Source organism: Stegastes partitus, unplaced genomic scaffold (assembly GCF_000690725.1).
Source record: "Stegastes partitus isolate 25-593 unplaced genomic scaffold, Stegastes_partitus-1.0.2 Scaffold128, whole genome shotgun sequence".
Taxonomy (NCBI): Eukaryota; Metazoa; Chordata; class Actinopteri; family Pomacentridae; genus Stegastes; species Stegastes partitus.
In genome coordinates, this window is record NW_007577859.1 from 407,954 (window position 1) to 428,910 (window position 20,957).

Consider the following 20,957-nt stretch of genomic DNA (forward strand, 5'->3'; position numbering starts at 1 on the left):
CATTGTCTTTGTTCTGTTCGCTCCTTGTTGTTCTAGCCACTGAATTAGCTCACAGAGACACCGAGAGACGAAGAGAGAGGGAGAGAGAGAGAGAGAGAGAGAGAGCGAGAGACGAAGAAAAAGAGAGAGAGAGCGAAAGCGAGAGTGAGGGAGCTGGGTCTCAACAACATGCTGCTGTTTTTGCAACGGCCACTGGCTCCTGTTCACGTACTGTAAATTGTAGTGTTGTCGCTACCACTCTTGTGGTATTCCCAGAAACACTCTGGGGAAAACATTCAGATGGCAGGCAGAGACCTTTGCTTAAAAGGGGCCTGTGGACAATATCCGGATATTACAAGAAAACAAGAAAAGACGTACCTGCTATTTACAGACTATAAAAACAAACACGATTCTGTGGAAAGAAGGGGCCTGGTTAGATTGTACATAAGGTGTTTAACTTCACATGGAGTATACTTAGTGTACACAATGTGGGGAGGCTCCAGTAGTTCAAACAGAACATGTAAACACTGTAATGGGGCAAAGACCCAGAGGCACTTGACCTCAGTCCAAATATTACATAATATTTACATGAGGGACAGTTGGGCCCAAAACCAGCAAACACCAGTTGTGTATATATTAGGAATGTGCGCGGTTAGTCGACTAAACGATTAAATGTTGCTACCCTTACTTGTTGGCACCAGAAGTAGTCCTCATGCTACACTCAGCAGCAGACTACAGCCTCCCTTTTATCGTGCTTATGTCCAGATATTGCAAAACAGCAAGGTGGAAGCTGGTACCCTGACATCTCGTAAAACCAGTGCGGTTTGGCTGTATTTATATTTCGAAAACGAAAATAAGGTTGTATGTAGGCTATGTCAGAGTAAACTGGCACATAACCACTTGACGAGAGCAATGCGCAACCACACTCAGCACAGGCATGTCAACGTTAACCTGCAAGATATTTTAAATGTAAGGCTATTTATTATAGAAGAATTTAATGTGATTTTTCCATGGAAGGGAACACTTGTACAGGTTAGATGTGGGGAAAAAGGTCTTGGATCTGTCCAGGATTTTCATATTCAGCATTTTAGACCACAAAAACTACTGGCTAAATTATTACATCTGTGTATTTTACACTAATTAGTCACATGATCTATAATTTACATGTTTTGCTTTTTTTTGTTTGTTTTGCTATTTTATTTATTTTTATTATTTATTCATTTATTAAATTAAATTATTAACTTAAGGATGGCACTTTTTAATTTCGTTGTTCTCATACAATGACAATAAAGACATTCTGATTCTGATTAAAGAAAAAAAAAAAACATGCACAAAACGCAAAGGGGGAACTAGGATCTATGTACAACACCTAAACATGCAGGTTAGAGTAATGCCCTGGAGACATGTGGGTCACCTGTCATACTTACACTCTTTCATCATGCCAATGTCCACACAGCGTTTGAGCCGGCATGCCTGGCAGTGGCGCCTGTTGTCCTTGGTGATGGTGCAACTGCCGTTAAAGGGACATGTGAAGGTGGCCTTACGCTTCATACTGCGCCTAAATAAATGGCATACATTTTAAAATGTATTAAAATACAAATATATTAAAATCTGAAAGCACACAAAAATAAAAGAAAAAGAATTTCTGGAAGTTAATATGACTTAAAAATTTGACTTTGGCTCTATGTGTTTGACTGAGCTGGAGTGTAATTTTGTTTATAACAGAGATCTGTGCAAAGAATCTCACTTTAGCAAAAAAAAAAAAAAAGAAAAAAAGTGGCACCTTTGACAGTGTTTTACACAAACAATAATAATGGCAGAACTAGATAAATATTTTTGCCCTTCAAGTCTGGGACTGAGTGGAACAGGATAAATATGGATGAGTGCCAAAGAATCCAAGGGTAAAAGAGGAGTGTTGCCAAATGCTGACGCAAAGCATAATGATTTAGTCAGTGGTGGACATGTATGTATGCACATTTATACACAGATGTGAGCAAAAACACACAGACACACATGCTTCGTGAGAGTTCAAACAAGGGCCATCTGAGAGATGAGGAAAGAGATTATTAAACATCCGTCTTTTTTTCCCTCCACTCCCTTTAAATATCAACGCTGCTGAGAGGAACGGCTCCAAATGGATGGATACATCAAACACACACAAACTCACAAAATCATGATTGTTCTAGTTTTGTGTTTGGCTAAATTAGAAACTCATGTCAGTATCAACGAGCAGGGAGCAGCCGTCGGACCAAAATCATTTTTAATCTCAACCTGCTGCTGAGCATTAGAGCAAACACGAACATTGTCAGTTGTTTTGTGTGTGTTCCTATGTAGCTGTGGGCGGCAATTATCTTTTATATGTGTAAGCATGTGGGTGGCCAGTATATATGGAATTTTAGACCTGTGTTTTTATACTGATGTGTACATGTGTCAATAACTTAATCAATATACACTTTTTTCCCATCGGGAGGGGTTTGAGCTTGTGTGCAGTTACACAAATCATACTGAGTGTGTGAGTTTATATCTGCGCACACAAGAATTTATGTCTGTTTTGACTTCACGTACTGGTGTGCGCGTCTGTGTACCTGAAAAAGCCCTTGCAGCCCTCACAGGTCATGGCGTTGAAGTGGAAGCCAGTGGCTTTGTCACCACACACACCGCAGATCCGTGGCACATTCCTATCAAACTCATCAGGGGCCAGAGTGGACGTACTCACAACTGTAGGCTCCATCACTAAACAGAGAGGGAAGTGGAGAAAGAAAAACAAAGGAAATAAATAACGACAGACAAAACCACCTTCTGGTTATAGAAATTTGTTCCCTTACTCAATACTCCCCCCCCCAAAAAAAACCCCAATAAGCACAGAAAAAAGAGAAACAAGAAATAGCCTGACAACTTCTTACATCTAAAGTCAATTTATTTTTTACATTATTTTATCTGTTCAGTGTTCCACTGCACTTGATATATGAAAACAGACATATTAAGAGTCCAAGTTTAATCATGGGATTTTTAAATTGTATTTTAACTATCATCTAGTTTTTAATATTACAAAAGTGTCTTTGTCAGCCAGGCTGCATCCCTTGACTCTGGACAGATTTAGCAAGTCTACCCCTTGGAGGCGAATGTAACTCCAGTGTTTCTGTCCCGAGGCAAGGAACTGGAGCCATATGAATCAAGTGGAAAAACCCTTATTACACTCAAAAATGCTGTATCTGGCTTACATTTGATTACATAGTCCTCCAAGTATCTATTTCACTTAACAGCCTCGTGAGAAGGAGAAAAAAGGCATGTCACCGCAAGGCTAGCATCCTCATAAACAAACAATCACTGTCCTTTTCACAAAGCTCCTTTCTTATTTTTTTCTTTGCTTCCACTGCAGAGAGAAAGCGAAGCAAATGATGGAAGGAAGTGGAGGGAGGGGAACCTAACTAAACCAATACAAACCCCAACAAAATGCACAAATCAACAGCCAATAAGTAAGGGCCTGACTGAATAATTTAAACTAATTTGACAAGAGCTGTTCATCATTCACGTCTAATTAAAAAAACAAAACAAAACACTGTTCTAGGTGAAAGTCTTACAACTTTTGCTGCTGTTTTTCTAACCAGCTAAGCAGTGAATATGAATAACAGCATGTCTTTAAACTAATTTTATTAACAGAACATTTAGTATTTATTAAAACAGAAGGTCAAAAGAAGAGAGGAAACAGAGGATATAGTCATTGCTTCACTGCTGCAGGCATAGTGGATAGCTGTGCCTCAAACCTCTACAGTAGCTACAATAGGCACCACATGCTTCAACCAGGAATATCTGATACATCTGTTACGGTACAGTAAAACATGTCGGCAAATATTTGTCGAGGGAATTCAGCAGATGGGTCGAGCAGAACTCTGATAAACAACAGGCTGCAGAGAAACTCTTCAGACTGCTTGGCCTCGCTCCTGAAGATGTGAGCTCTGGCCAGGTGATGTACAGAAAACTAAAAGTACAGTACTCATTTTTTCACATTTTATTTTCACATAAGGAACAATTACATCCAAACAGAAATGTGGCAGAATAGCTCTTTCCTGCGATGCCTGACAAATAAATTACTTTATTTGTATTCAGCAGAACATTTACTGTTTACATAATGATCCTGTGACCACCTGATTTGTCTTGTTTTTATTATGATTACTAACTACCCTCTAATGACAGGATAGGTAAGGGTGTGTCCTGAGTTCTTGTTGTTCCTAACCGTCTCATTGCACAGTTTGTGCTTCTTTCTTCCACTCAGCCTTTCTCACATCCCTTTCTTTTTAAGTGTACAGTGCAAATGTTGACCCAAAGGTCCTTCAGAGTGTCATACCAGGCTACAAAGGCGGCACTAATCATCAATCATATTAAGCAAATTTCATGTTGTTCTGACAGCATTATACCAGCATTAATTCATGGACACATCAAGATAAGGCCCCCAGGCTATTTGCTATACAACTACACTTGCTATCAAAGAGATGAAAATATGAATGGGCATACGTTTCAAGCACTCACAGTCAATTTATCCTAAATAATGGGATTTCCACACTGCCTGGACTCTGAGGCTATATAGGGGTTGTTTACAAGCAGTAAAACGAAGCAAAACACATTTGAACAGGATGTTTTCAAAGCAAAGCAAAGAGTCCCATGGAAATACTCCTTTGTACTATAAGGGTTACTAAACTTGTAAGGTCAATCCCAGAAGTCGTAACTTCTTAAGTCTCATGATTCTCTGCTAAAATTGATTTTGTGGGCCAATTTGTCTGTTCCAAAATAGTTTTGAGAATCAGCTACGACATTATGGAGCCCCCTTATGTTGTTGGAAGTTTGTTTGGGATCTGTCTAAAATTACTACTTTGGTGAAACTGGAGTAGCTTAGTTGCTGTAAGAGCTGACCCGTAAACAAAGAAATCATGCCAGGCAATGTGAGAAGCCTGGTGTTGATCTTTCTCAGATACAGTCTTAAACCAAAGCCCTGCTGGTATTTAGAGAGGTGGCACATTATCAACACACAAAGTACTCGATGATCCAGCAGAAACACAAAAAACACAAACTCCTAATTGTTCTGATATAATGTAATGTTATACAATCCTGCTCAGTATAAAGGGCACAGAGCTTTATAATAAAGCATAAAATCAGCCCCAACGTACGTAGGCAAACTACTCCCAGCGGACCTTTACACTCATCACTCACTGTGAACCAAAACACCCATTTACCTTACTATATCATCGAATGATCATCGAAGTCAGTCCTCTGTGATTGCATTCAGCCTTGACAGGCCATTACACTAAATGCACAGTAGAATTGAGAGAGCTCTAAATAATGCATCAGGTTATTAGACCAGATCTGTACTCATTCCAGTCCCGGGCACGCAAAGCCGGGGAACAGGTTTTCAGCTCTAGGCTTCTCCTGATTGTCTCACTCTTGAATGATATACATATTGTGGGTACACTGTTTGGCAGCATCAATCAAATCTGTCATGGCAGTAATTATGCAAAATATTACTCTCCTGTGTGTGTTAGAGTGCCATAAAGCCTAAGAACAAAAACATATACTGTGCTTTCTGATTAGTTTACGGGGTTGAGTGAAGCTCTGTGATGCACAAAAAAGTATGGATTTTTTATCTGAAGCCTGACTAACAGAGGACACAACAAACATTACAACATTTGGCTGGAAATTTGCAAAAGGAGTGTGCTCTTAGATTGTCCCTAAACTATTTTACCTCCAAGAGAATCAGCTGTGTTTTGACTGTTGAAGCAGTAGGGAAATCATGCATTATGCCACAGATTGTATCAGTTTAACAACTTGGAGTCCAGCAACTTTTGGAGGTAACCAATGTTGAATTCCCGTGTGCTGAACCAAAAAGCCTCTCAGGTGGTGAACAGATTTGTTGCTCTCTGCAAACAGAGGCAGTTTATTTTATAGCGGAAATAAGATCTTAAGAGCACACTGAGGATATGCAGGTGGACGCACAGAAATGGACTTTGCTTTAGAAGGGATCTGCAATGTCTCGATGGACGTTTTTCCACTTGATCTCATCAGATTTACTTTCAACATGTATTTCTCCTACTGCTAACATGATAAGCATTTGTTAGTCTTCTCTTCCTTTAATTCCATTCAAGCCAATTTGCTAACCAATGCCAGAAATGTCAATCAGCTACACTGAATTATATTTTTAATATTGATTACATTAAAAAAAGTTCAAATAGGCTGCAGGTTACCGGGGCTGAGCTATGTGTCCTGCTATCTAAATCGCACTTTGCTGGAGCCCAGCTCCTCCTTCTACTGTAACACATCATTGCTAACTCTCACACAACCCTTGAAATCCTTCAGACACGCACAGACCAAACAAATCTAAGATATCAGGTCATTTCTTTCTTCTTCATTAAACAGGCCATCCAACAGCAGCATCTGTTTCCAAATTAGCAAGGAGCTGTGTGTAGCTTCTTTGATTATTTAAATCTCCTGATCTGGCATTGTGATCCAACAGTGCCAATGTAAATGCAAACAAGTGAGCTGATTCCAAGTTTATGCAGTGAAAGAGTTGGGAACAACGTGGCCGTCAAGCTCCATAAAGTTGTCCATACATTTTTAGTTTCAACAAAAATCCAACTATCATCCTTGGGCTATTACTTACGTATAACTGGGGTTACATCAGTGAAAGGACATGTCTGTTTATTTATTTTGACTTCTTAATTCCTACCATACTTCTTTTGGCATTTCTGGAGCATAAGGAATTCAGGAACTCATAGTTCTCACTACATTCTGACTGCAGTTCCTGTCATAAAGGGGTCCCCGCTCCCGCAACAGCATTTTCTAAGGCTAGTGGTATAGTTTGTTACATCAAGGGTCTGCTAGGGTGTGTGTGTGGCGTAATTTTTGCCATCAGAGGGTGAAATACTACCTTTTTGGTCACTACACCACGTAACAAGGGCACTAAACGGCATGTGCTACAGATCCACAACGGGCTGCACCCCCCCACCAAGCAGACTAGAATGTAGCATAATAAAAACAATTATGGGTTGACGGTGCCTGCAGCTGTCTATGTATGTGTCTGCAAGGGAGAATAGCCCCTGCTTGAAGGTATAGGAACTACAGGGGTGCAGTCTGCTGACTTTAATGGTATCAATATAAGAAATTAAAGTGCAGATTGCTTATACTGTTATTAATGTTTTAACAATACGGCAAACAGAGTGGATTCTTGAGTAAGCAATTAAAATGCAACTATTTGCTAATTGTTTCAATGTGATTACGCAACAGACAGAAAATTTACCAGAAATTACAAAGCAGATTGCTGAACCATTGAAGCTGTGTATTTTGTAATTTTTCTAACTCTTTTTTTCTTTCTTTCATGCGATCATACGACATAGTTGCACAAGTTGCTAACAAACAACAACATCACGATGGCTTTGTGGATGCCTTAACACATGTCCCTGACAATGCAGTCCTTTTTAACCTTCACTCGGTCTAATGTGGTAGATGTTCACACTTCTTTAGACACAGCGGATATTTCTCCAACACATTTCTCACTTCTCAGGCTACTTTTATCCTCCTGAGAATCCACCTACGTTTTACTCCCTTTAATGAAAAGGAGTAAGCAACGGTGTACAGATGAAGTCCGAGACAAGGAATGGTTTCAAGTTATGATTTGCATGGTGACTGCCACTTTGGGACATGAAATGAACTCTAACAGGGCTTCAAACACCAGGAATTGCTACTGATTGGGACATATATCTGCGGTCAAAAGCTATAAAAATGAAAAGGTCAATCGAGATAAAACGGGGACAGACAGAATTAATGAATGACACTGAAAGTGGCACATATTCCATGTGAAGTGGAGAGGTATTCAGGGTAATTAAAGCAGCTCGTCTGAACCACATGACTAGAATGAGTAAGAATAAGCTTACACCAGCTGAAGGAGACAAATCTCATGACAACCTCTACCTGATCATTAAGTCAGCTCTTCTGGTTTACGCAAAATACTCTGAATCTCTTATGTTGCCTAAGTTGTTTATTGAAAGTGCTCTGTCTCTTCAAGTGGTGGTTACAGTGTACAAGTGTGATTTCATAGCTTTTTCCTGAGCTGAACCACTACTTACTTAGTCGTAAGTACAAAAATATAGGTTTAACGGTGTAACACTGAATGTTTTTGCTGCAGCACAATTTCCTCTGGCTTCTATAATCTTCTCACCGTGTTACCATTGAGAACATCACAGGGTAGGAATGTTTTCACTCTGCTTATATGTCCATTATCCCCCGCTACATGGATACTTCAGACGAGTTCCCGTCTACTGCCCTGTGAATGCTGTTCATGCATTCAGAGAGAGGAAATGCCAGCCCACAGAAGTGAGAAGCGAGCGTAGTGTAGGAGGAGAGAGGGATGCACGGAAAGAAGCAGGCCAGGGAGGAGTGTCATGGGGGGGTTAGCATTAGAAGCAATGGAGTAAAAACAGATATATACTTGGACACAGCAAGTAGGGGAGGGGTGACCTCTTTGTCACCGTGACTTTCTGTGTCACAACGGCCCACTGTACCCTGCTGGCAGTTGTGGAAATGAGGGACAAATAGTATGAGGAGCAGACGCAAAGCAGTGGCCCAAAGAAGGCACTCAACACAAACAGGCTGTTTTTGTTATTTAAAAAGCTGGCTAAAAATACACAGTCATAAGCCACTTCAATTACTGGCTAAATATAAATACATGTCTCATCTCTGACAGCCCCTCATCTTGAGAAGGATCAGGGGAAAAAGCAATTTGCTATTCATGTTGGAATCGCATTTATAGTATGATTTATTTCTGTTGGTCCTGCTTCAGTCCCGTTTTGAAATCATGGAGCCGATTTTGGTGTCATGTGTTGTTTGCGTGTGTGTACACTGATTAGTGTGAAATCTGTCGGCTGGGCAACAGCTATATTGTATGTGTGAGAAAATTGATATTTTCAATCCGAATGCAAGTCTCATCCAGGCTGGAGGTTCAAAGCACTGATTGTGTTGGAGGTGGTGGGCAGGGTTTAGCCACATGTGACAACCACCACACCCTCCTGCTCACCCAGTCAGAGATATGGGCTGGGTTAGAGTCGCACAGAATGAAAGGAAATGTGTTTATAGTGGTTCCAACCGGCCACGCTGGAAGGCGGAAGAAAAAGTTGGTTATAGATAGGGGGTGGATGGAACACATTTCTGGACAATCTCTACCAGGGGGCATTAATAGCGTTGCACTGATACACACAATAACTGGCAAAAACTGTTGAGTAACAAATGAAATAAATACAATTACCCTCACTGCTTTCGCTGACAAACAGCTGGTTAATCATGTCGCAAAGTGGGTGTGAAAGTCAAATTGTCAGTTTCGCAAAGTAACAGCACATGGTTGTCACACACCCCCTAACCGGACCTCAGAAAGGTATGAGGAAAGAGAGCTATCAAACCATCTAACACGTAGTTTAGACAAACCATAAATCACCGTGAAGACCATGACACGCAATTTAGTTTTAAGGGTTTGTGAAGGTGGTTGGACAAAAATAATCAATAATCTAACAACTAGAGCTGCAACTCATTTCAATTGCAAATTTTTCAATTTTTCAAATCTGATAATTAGATGGTTGATCATCAAAAGTCTTTAAAATAACAAAAAGAGGAGGAAAGTGTATATTTTCCACAGAAAAACAGAAAAAGAAGCAAATCTCAATTGGACCAATAATTCAACACTATGGAGATAAAAGCTGAGAGAAGTGTAAAGTAAGCATATTTTGAATAGACTACACATTTCTCTCTGCAACTGAATAACCCTCTTTTTAGAAATAATTAATGGGCTCTATCTGAGAAATCAAATCATAAAAAGAAGGCAAAAGTAAAGTGCACCAAAGGACTGGAGTTTGGAGGTCTGAGTGACACTGTGGCAGTGGCCGATGAGCAAGAGATGAGGCTTGCTGTAATTATGCATGGTACCACAAACTGACTCTAGCATGTCATTTTAACTGGGTGGTGAAAGCTGCAAAATAAAGACATTACCCCAATTTTGGTGGCAGAGTTAGAGGAGAGGCCAGGGAGTTTCCCCCTTCTTTTTACCCAAAGGACTAGCTGAGGGAGAACAAGTGCTACTTAGCATGCAGTGGAGCAGTGACTCATCTTTTCCCCCTTTGATTTATTCACATTATGGCTAAAATGACACGCATGTTTCTCATAATCCAGGGACTGATGTTATAACCAGGCCCAGGTTAGATTTAAAGATGTGACACTGTCTGCAGAAGACTTAATGCTCAACAGTTGAAGAGGTCATCAATTCTAAAAATAAATGGTCTTGTGCTGTTGGCGGTCTGGACTGAGTTAAGATCAACATGCCTGAAAAACTACTCATCTTGTCATAAAACAGAATATCCTTATAACCTATCCTGCATTAAAATTCCAGTGATTAAATATTTATTAATGAACACCTGGCAGGGTTTTTAACTCAGTGGAGTTGAAAGAATATCCCATCAAAGTTTGCATAGTATCTCAGAAAATGACAAAACCCATATCACATTTATCAGTGTAAACTGTTTTCACCATCTGCATCCCTGTGATAACGTGCACTTTGTAATTAGTTGACATTTGTTGTCAATCAATGCAAAATTAGGTCTCGACTACAGATGGTGTGACTCTGAGGAACACAGAGTGAGACTTGTTTAGAGCTAATATGTGAAGTAGTATCTCTTTAATGATGAAAGTTTTGCACAAACAACGCAGCCTTTTGAATATAGTACTGCATGAATGTGTGTATTCCTGCTGCAGTTACTCTGCCTACAGGGAGTTTTGAGCTGCTGTGAGATATTCATACAGGGATAAGTGCCAATGTGGACCATGGCAAGAGTCCAATAGCACTCATAAGGTAACTTATTTCCCTCTGTTGAACTCGGCATTTGATTTCCAGCTGCATCACAAGTATGTGATTACCAAACAGGAAAGTGGTCATTGGTTTTCGTTGTCAGGTGCCCTGTTACAGAAGAAACATAAATGAGACCTCAGCTGTGAAAAAGATTTGGAGCGCAGCCCAGATGTTAGATTAACTTTCATCAAAGTCAATATCAAGTGATTATAAAACCCACCATCAACCCACGCCCACCATCTAACAAACCTAATTAAGTGGGGCCATTAGGGCCTGGGCGTTGAGATGAAATGTGATTGAGGACAGGGCAAGATATAACAAAGTGAGTAAAGGGGAGGATCTAGACAGCATTTCAAGGAGGGATCATTTTAAGTGCACACAGACGTGCAGAAGAGAGAAGGGAAAGCGGGAAATAAAAAACCTCTGGCATCATGTCCCAAGAATGTCAGCAATGAGCTTACAGACCACATCCCAACACATAAGAGTCAGAGTCAGAATCACATCCAGACCTATAACAGCACTGGAAGAAAGAGAGGGATTGCTGTGGAACGCCTGAGTGAGAGACGGAGGCCCTGTATGACAGTCCAGTGAGCATCCTCCATCTACATCACATGACGCAATCCCACAAATGGTTCTGAAATTGTTCCATGCTGCCAAAAGTTTCTCTTAAAGAGAAAAACGACAGCAATACAGTGGGAGAAAGATATAAAGGAAAAGAGAGGCAGAGAAAATACAGGGAGAAGTTGCTGAGAGAGTTGGAAGGGAAAGGGAGAAAACATAAGGCGATGTGTTTTACTGCATACCTCGGGCTGGGTCACTACGAGTACAGAAGAGACATAAAACAAATCAGATCTGGAATGACCCGGGCTACAGAGAGAACAGGGCAACAATGGAAATACATGGCCTTGTGATTCACACATAGAAGCACATAAAAGTCCACAATGGCAGCAAAAAAAGTGAGAGAAAAGTGAAAGTTAAAGGAGGGGGAAGGTGGGGAGAAAAAAAAAAAAAAAAGCACCATTACAAGAAAACATGATCTGGGATTAGTGACAGATGCAGTTTAGTTTAAATCTGTTTGGTGTTTAGAAATTTCTGTAGGAAAAAAAACACAATAAATGGGGAGAACAGATAGAGGAAAGAATACAATGGACAAAAAGAGACAATGTGGACCTAACAACAACAAAGTAGACAAACTGAGTCTGTAATGCAGCTAAACAACTGGCTGAGCAGACTAGTCCAGTCCTGTCTCTTCGCTTCCCTCTCTCTCTCTCTCATTCTCCCTCCTGCAGCCTCCACGGGTCTATCTCATGCTCTTTTCCTACGATCACAGGGAGCATGTTACAGCAGCAGTAATAGCACATGACAAGGTGACCTGTGCCCCACACAGGATGGGCTAAACTGGGGTGGAAGGGGTGGGGGGGTCCCATGTCCCGTGTCCAACCCTATGGTCTCTGTACCCCCCCCTCCCCTCACTCCCCCCACCAACACCCAGGCCCCACTGCTGGCCAGCAAGGGGAGAGAGAGGCAGTGACGGCAGCCTGCCCCCTTATGCTGGGCCCCTTGCTGGACTCTGGAGAGGGGAAAGAGACGAGGCAGGGAGAGGCCCACTCAAACACACACCAAAAGTCCTGTTTATGTCTATGCTGAATTCGACAGAGAATGCACATTCTCTAGCACACAGAGTCGTGCACGCAGAACGCCAACTGGACAGAACCGGACAGACAACAGACATGTGGGTGAGGTGGGTGCAAAAGCACTTAGCTCACAAGTCAAGTTATATAACCTCCATAAAATACGGTCTCTCTTTCAGGAAATACTTCTATTAAAAACGTAAACTCTAAGAAATGACTGGCAGTTGTATTTCTAATAAAATGTCTGCTCATGAAAGGTGAAAAATTGTACAATCCTGCTAAAATTTCATATGTAATCTATTTATACACAATGTACAGTTCAAAATAAATTAGTTTATACATCAAATGCCCAAGATATTAACCTGTAACATGTATTTTGATTTCCTAGAAGATTTTTTTGTGCCTGACTTGCTCTCAATACACAACAAATATTACCTGTGTGATGTGTTTGGCCTAGAAACCATCAACCACAGGAGGTAATTGAGGACCCAAAGACATTAGGGAGAACTTAACACTTCATTAGTCTCAAAGGCAACTGAACATATGTGGAAAATGGCACGTATGCACAGAGGTACATACAAGTGGGTCTTTACAGTTAAGTACAGCAGCCTCTTTCTTTCTATAGGGTCACATGTAAGAGGAAGCAACCAATTACTGTAGTCACGAAAGGGGGGAGGGGGTGGGGTACTTCAGTGTATAGGAGACCTAATGGACTGTACCATCACCACGGCACACCGCTCCATAAACAACCTGCTATAGTTACAGTCAATAAAGACACAAACCAAGCCCATTTTGTAGCTTCCTTCTGCAGGTCTATGCTCAGTCCAACAACAAACTTGATCCTCGTTTGGGTGAAGTTGCAGTCCTGGCCCAAATACTACTGGTTCCTTAGTAAATTTCCACATCATTAAAAATTCACAACACATATGACCATTGACCTTATGTGAGCAAAATGCTGGGAAAGGCATAGCAATCCATTTTTCTTAAATCAGTAAAGTATCTGATATATAAAAATAAGAAAACAGCATAGAGAGGGGTGACAAATTAAAGGAAAAACAACAGAAATGGTATCCTAGTAAGGTGTTGGCCCACCACGTGCATCCAGAACAGCTTCAATGCACTTTGGCATTGATTCTCCAAGTTTCTGTAACTTTACTGGAGGGATGAAAACAATTTTCCCAAAAGGTATTTGCTCATATAGTGTTTTGATGATGCTGGTGGAGAGCTCTGTCTAATGTGTCGGTTTAAAATCTCCCATAAGTGTTCACTTGGGTTGAAATCGGTGGCTGTGAAGACCACAACATATGATTCACATAATTTTCACACTCATCAAACCAACCCGGGGCCCCCCTCGCACCCTGTGGATAGAGGTACTGTCATCCTGGAGGAGACCTCTCCCATCAGGACAGAAATGTTCCATTTAAGAATGAAGGTGATCACTCAGAAAAACCTTCTATTAATCTGCAGTAACCACTCCTTCTGAGGGAACGAGTGGATCCAAACCATGCCAGGAAAATCACAATCATCAAATGTGTGCTGTTGACCACAATTTCGTAACCTATTTACTTATGTCTTTCCCACAAATCTAAATACAGATGTCACTTTTGTCACTTTTTAAACGAAAGCTGCTATCTGTGCCGCAACATTTAACCCTCTCCCAAAGTCACTTTCTTTACCTCGTGACAGAAAATCAGAAGCAGCTGGGCTTGCATTTTTTTTTATACATGCCACATAGCATGACTGAATGTTAATTGCTTAATTGTACAGCGCAGTTCACCTGTGTGGAAGCATTTACATTTGTCATGTTTCTCCACTCATTTATTCAGGCTTTTCCTTTAATTTGTCACCTTTCTGTACGTATACCTGCAATCTTTCAGCAAAAAAGAAAAGCTTGGAGAAATCTGCAATACGAGCTCACTGCTGAAAACAGGCATGAATATACAACATTTGCTTTCAGTTGTACTTGTTCCCTTTAAACTTATTTCAAAGTGATGAGCAGCAAAGGCGGGGAAGAGCTGGAGGTTGTTTAAATTTCACACTTAAACGAGACAAGAGGCTTGTAGTAATTAATGATGTCATTATCATCCAACAGCTCCGTTCACCATGACTAGTTAAGTGAGTGCCTACGGTGTTAAAATATAAGTACTTTTAAAGAAACATAAATAACTTGACAATGCAACTGTGTACATTTTGTTTGTGGAGGTGACACAAAACTCCTTTAATGCTCAGATAACTGCAATACATGGTCTCATACAATCAAAGACAAGAGAGCAGAATTTTGCAGTTTATCAATATCTTATTCTTTTAAAAATGATGTGTGTTCAATCAAATGTGAGTGGACAGGTAGCAGCTTGTTTTAAAAATTCTGTAACTTTTAAAATGAAATATTAACAGCTTTGAAAGATTTTTACTTTGACAGATAAAATAGGTTTATAGTCAAATGGACAGTATTTTCAAATTTTCTGTTCAGTCCTGCAGATTCTTATTGCACAACAACTTAAGTCAAGCCGCGGTCCTTTGGTGTTTGGAGTGTCACTGATTTAGGTCACATCTATACAGGTCACATTCAATTAACCAAGTACTGGCTTATTCCTCTGGGATTTATTTTCACATGGCATGAGTGGATGAATTCATAATAACCAAAGTACAGCTGTGAAGTCATGAGAATGCAACAATCCTAGAAAATCTGTGCAAAAATGCTTAACTTCAGTGGAGCAAAAGTTTATTAACACGTGTATAGACAATTTCACAGTGTGTCAAGAAACACAAACAGTGCATTAAGCCAGGTATGACTTAAAAGTAAAAAGGAAATGTCTCACCTGAAGCTTTAGCATGCCCTTGCACAATAGGTAAGACTTGAAACCTTTCTTCAGTTTATCCCAAGTTGTTAATCCTGTTCAATACAAAAGCAAAATGGCATGTCGCAAGTCACTGAGTGGGCCTTTACCCTAGTACCTGACCTGCAGTTGCTCTGTTTATGTAACGCTGAACTATTTTCAACAGCAACATATACACTCTGTGGTAATCATATAGCAGTTGGGCAAGTACGTGGGCAAACACCCTGATAAAACGCCAGAGTTAAACTGTGCTAATCTGCTTCTTCTGAGGTCTTGAGCAACAGAAATCACAATAACTCAACTCTCGACTTTAGCATTCCTCCTGTGCATGCGAGTTTCATACCTCAGCTCAACTTTTCCCCATCGAGACCGAGTTGCTTTTAATCCTCTTTAGTCGTCGTCCGTCGCCGTCGTCTTCTTCTTCATGCTCTCGCAAAGTGTGTCCCCTCCATGTTGACTCGGGTAGCTCGAAGGAGAGACGACCGCGCCGAGACTAGAAAACTCAGAAATGTGAGGAGACTTCAGGGGGGGAAGAAAACGTCAAACTCGTCCGCCCTTCCAGACGCTGGCTCGCACAGCGGCAGCAGCAGCGGCGGCGGCGGTTGGTTGGTTGGTTGGTTGGTAGTAGCTAGCGTTAGCGCGGCTAGCTGGCTGCTTTAACCCTAAAACGCGGCGCCAAGTTCAGCCCGCTTATTTAACCGTACTGCTACCGCGGGGCAACGAACGTGCGACGGCGGGGAAACGGTGGAAACGCGGCCCGGTGTCACTGACGGCCACACGTACGCGCTAACATGGAGAAAAGTCAAACACACCTACGGTAGTCCGACGAGAAACAGGCTATCCCTCCTTCTTCAGGACCCAAATAGATGGCCATTACTTTTTGTTATGCACCGCCCCCTCCCTAGTACCTCTACGGGAAAGAGGGATTTCCCCCCCAGCCCCTACGGTAACCAATCACAGGTGGGCTCGGCGCGGCTCCCGTGTTGTGGTTGGTAACGTCGCGGTCCAGCCCGGGTCTGCTTGGTCGGCGGCGGTGCTCGTAACGCGGAGGGGCTGCCCCCTCAAACAGGGGTGTGTCGTGACGTCAGAGGTAACGAAGAGGTAAACAACTTTGACCGCGTGAGGTTTAAAGCAACACCGATTCGCCTCTGATCTCTGAATCAACGGAGACCCGGTGTGTGCGCGGGGGATTACCGTGCCGCCGCCGCGCGCGGCTCCAGTGTCCCCAGCAGGGTGGGGGAACGTTGCGTCTCAGCACCGGGAGCGTCTTTTGTTTGCAGCCCCGTGCGCCGTGCGTGAGAGGGCAAAAAAATAAAAAAATAAAAAATAAAAGGCTAATTAAAACAAGCCACCAACAACGTCCGCGATCGATATCACGCCGCTGACACGGTAACACGAGTTACGCGGAGATCAGACTCTGTCGTTTGGTGCGTTTTGCTCCACGGTTTCTTTGACACTTTGCAAATGTGTGCAGCGAGGCGTGCGTATTGGAGGGGTGTGTCTACTCTGCAGTACAGTGGTAGGCTGGAAAGCAATGCCGCTGCATGGCGATGTTGCCATACATTTGCAATGCATGAGAGATGGCCGAGTATGCTAAAAATAGACGATTAAACAACTAAGCTGCGTGGTCAGATAGTGTTGTTATGTTGCGCTCTTGTCCTTTAAAACCACACATTCGTTTCTGCATGCTTATTAATTTAAGTGACATTTGTTCTGAGCACATAGGACCTCTGGTATGTGGTTGAAATGGAGATGCTGGTGTGTGTGTGTGCGTGTGTGAGGTATTAGAGGTGGCTGAGGGGCCCTGGGTGAAGGTCAGAGGTGTGTCTATAATGTAAACACTGTAAAGGCCTCAGATAAGAAGGGGAGAGGGAAAGAGAGAGGAGGGCCCCATCCGGTCCCATACATCCTCTTCCAAGTAATCATGAAAACAAGCAGCAGATCTGTACAGATTGCAAAGACAATACAATTATTGTGAATTTCTTAGGATATAACAGAAGCTGCCTTTCGAGCACTGATCCGGTCTTTTCTGCTCATTTTACATCTTAAAGCAAAGAGTTTAACCTTTGTACTACTTGTGTCTCATCCCCTATTTAGTCTCTTAAAACATAAAGCCAAGGTATTTAAACAGCCATTGAAAAGTCAATGTCCAAACAGATTGTCACAGTAATCAAAAAGAGATAAACAGTATCTTACAATTTACAAAATGCATGAAGAAGCTACACAGTTAACTGTTTGTCAAATGTGTGTCTGGTTTTTGCAACCTCACAAGCCCTCTATTTATCCCTGCATTGATCTGTGAGAGCCACGGTATGACCTGCACTGTTGTTCTGCTCTTCAAATCCCCTTCTAGCACCGCCTTGCCTACAAAATGCCAACTTTTTTTTTTTTGAACACAACAAACATTCTCTAAATATTCTACTTCACTCCACATTACACTTTTATACTTTGTGTGCCCACTGTTTGGCTAAAGAGCACAGGCCACACAACAATTAGGCTTGCACCATAAACCCCAAGGACGCGAGCAAAGTTCACTGTCAGCTAGACTTGTTTATGCCAGCTTTGCATTCTATCTGCATCTCAGAACTTGCATATCCCGAGCCCAGCCAACACCTAAGACATGTGTCATAAGCTTATTAACTGTTGATTCATGTGCAGTAACTGGTAGTAAAGTGTGTGGGTGTTAGGTTCATGCTCATGGAGAGTTGATCCTTGTCCTGTGGCTTGGGCACTTTCCAAGTCTGGCACCAGCACTGGATCAAGCCGTTCTACTAACAGGGATTTATTTGGCTCCACGACACCCATGTCAGACATGTATCCCGGCTCAGCCATTTTGTGTCCTCAGATGCTCCGGCCCTTCACTGTGAGCTGGCTTGCTGTTTGGAAACGACGAGAGTGGAAATCATAAATCAGAAACACTTGACCCACTAAAACTATGGGAATTAGTATTCGTGGCACTGGTGCAGAGACATAAATAACTTGCATAGTAACGGAGCTCATACTGAAATATGCCTTAAGGACAGACAGAGTTGATTTTAGGTTATTCTTTAGAGCAAAACGGCCGTAGAGGACATGTAAGTGCAAGCTTAACACACACTTTAGTTTGCACATCAAGCTATAATTTACATGCATATTTAGAGAGTGTGCATTTATGGTAAAGTGGAACATTGGTCGCGTATAATACATTATTATGTTGTTAGTCAAGCTACAAAAAGATGAAGTAAAACTAAAAAGATAACTTACTGAATTGACACACTGTGCAGGAAGAAGAACGTTAGTTGAGAGTGCTGTTTAAAATGCTGTTGCTGCATTGTAGAACTTAATGGTAAGTAATAAACTGAAATTCAAGGACAGCTTTGGTGGTCTGAGGACAACTGCAGAGCCACCGAGAGAAGTCCAGCTGTGCGTCACATGTACCTGCCTCTCTCCTAAACAAACTGAAGCAGTCTTACACATGTTTTTGGAATTACAGTACGAGCCAGAATGTCTCAGAGCACTCACAGTGTCCAGAGCTCTCAGGTGCACCCAGCCCACTTAAAGTACCTGACAGTATACTCTGGCTAGATTCTGAAAGCATGTGCTGATCAGCTGGCAGATGTCCTAGTGGATACACTCAATTTTAACCTGCTCCTTTTTTTTTTTGGTAATGCTTCAGTGCAATGCAGCATGCATTCATGTTATGCCTATGAAACTCAGGATATCCTGCCTGAGGGACTGCCTCCCTGTTCCACTTACATCTGTCATCATGAGATGCCTCGGGCAGCCTCTCAAAACCCTCACAGAGTCACTTCCCCCAGGCAAGACAGTCTGCACTTTGCATTGAGCATTAGATCAACTGAGGATGCCGTCATCTTAACCCCACACTGCCCTGTCTCACTTAGACAAGAGGAGCATAGCATGGCTGAGAATGTTGTTGATTACGGCTCAGCATTCATTATAATTCCATTCACCCTCGGGGACCACGTCCAAGTACCACCATGTGCAACTGAATCCTGGACTTGCTGACAGGCAGGCCACTGGTGGTGAAGATGGGCACTTCCTCCACTCTTATTCTCAGCGCTGCAAACACCCAGCACTGCATGTTAAAAGCTGATCACACATAACCGAGTGGCGCAGCAGGGCCTTACTTTTATCACTCTGAGAATGACGCCACAACCACTTACTGTGTTTTCATGGAAGAAGAAAGATTGTCTGATTATTTCTGCATATCGACAGTAGACTGATTTCTTAAATACCATTTAATAAACAGTAGGATGTTTGTAAAATTCTGGCACATGCACAAATTACAGAATAACAGGTTTTCCCATGAAGCATTAAATGTCAAAAATGGTAGTCTTGGTTTTAAAAAAAAATCTGGCAGTTTTATGGGACAAATCTTTTTTTTTTTTTTTGCCAACTACACAAATGTAGTCATGTAAACCCTTTATCTTTTTTCTTTTAATGCCTTTCATAAACCTGTTTTCATGTGTGTGTGTAAATATAGCCACTGTCAGTGCTAAGTCTGCACACAAAGCAGAATCCTTTAACACGGTGACAGCACCACATAAAAGGGATGATGGTGGGCTTCAGGAAGTAACTAGGACAAGTAGGAAACACCCTGATCAATATGCTTAAAGTGGAGATCGTCAGCGGTTTTCAGTTCCTTTGGGTCAGTACTACTGGGTGATGGGAATTCAACATGGCTCCAAACGTCCTCCTTTTACATGCGCCGAGTTTACATGGACTGAGAGTAACCGCAGCAGCTGCATCACCGTGTGGTGTCCGAGCCGGACTGCCCTGGACTGTAAAGCTATACAGCAGGTGATGTAAACAGTATAGTTTCTCACATGCAATAAAAAAAAAGAGCAGCCCCCCCAGGACATTTACCACGGGAGATGCTTGAAAGAGAACCGTGAAATCATGCAGGACCATACTCATCCCCGCCACAAACTTTGCAAGTCTTTTCACTTCTGGAAAACATTACCAGAATAGCATTTCCAGAGCCGTCAGGTTCATGGCAGCACTGTCCTCGTTGCCATCAGACTGTTAAATTCATAACCAAATGTCACTTGCTTCCATCCTCCCTTCACTGCTTGTATTAAAAAAATGTTCTTCCATTTCTAACATATCTTTTTTCTCTATGTACAGGTAAAGTAAACAAAGCCCATACATACACAGGGTGTGAGATTTACTCAAACAAACAGACATCTCTTTCTTGTCATCAAAGTTTTGCATTGCACCAAGTCTTGAGCATTGTTGGGATTCCTTTGTCGTCTTCAAATATTTACTTAAAAGACCAAAGGTTATTTTTCTTTTTGTAAGTCCTCAGAAGACGGCAAAGAGGGGGTGGAATCTGTTCCTGGACCCCTACTGTTCTTAGACTTTATAAAGCACAGAAATAACAAGACTTATTGAAAACAGGTATTTCAGATGTTACACGATCTGGTTCTCAAATGTAATTGATGCTGTGAGACTGAGTGTGGTCTTTTTATTCGCAGACAGAGAAATCTAAAACCTCACACCACGGCTCTACTGTTTTCCTCCAGATGCTCGCCAGGAGCTGCAACATGGAGATCGGACTGCTTTAGAGGACGGGCGCAGTTTATTAAAGTTCCTCTAGTTCCCTCTTCTGGGAGGATGAAGGAGGGCATGGTCACC

At 41.9% G+C, this 20,957-nt stretch overlaps 1 protein-coding gene across 1 annotated transcript in view; it reads right to left on the minus strand.

Moving 5' to 3' along the window:
• LOC103354986 (vitamin D3 receptor B) overlaps positions 1-16,301 on the minus strand; it is a 28,013-nt gene extending 11,712 nt beyond the window's left edge. The window contains exons 1-4 of the mRNA XM_008278617.1: positions 15,664-16,301; positions 15,303-15,376; positions 2,565-2,712; positions 1,407-1,537 (exon numbers count right to left, since the gene is read on the minus strand). Coding sequence (XP_008276839.1) covers positions 1,407-1,537; positions 2,565-2,710 — 277 coding nt within the window. The 5' untranslated portion in view covers positions 2,711-2,712; positions 15,303-15,376; positions 15,664-16,301. The remainder of the gene's footprint in view (positions 1-1,406; positions 1,538-2,564; positions 2,713-15,302; positions 15,377-15,663) is intronic.
• Positions 16,302-20,957: the final 4,656 nt, after the last annotated feature.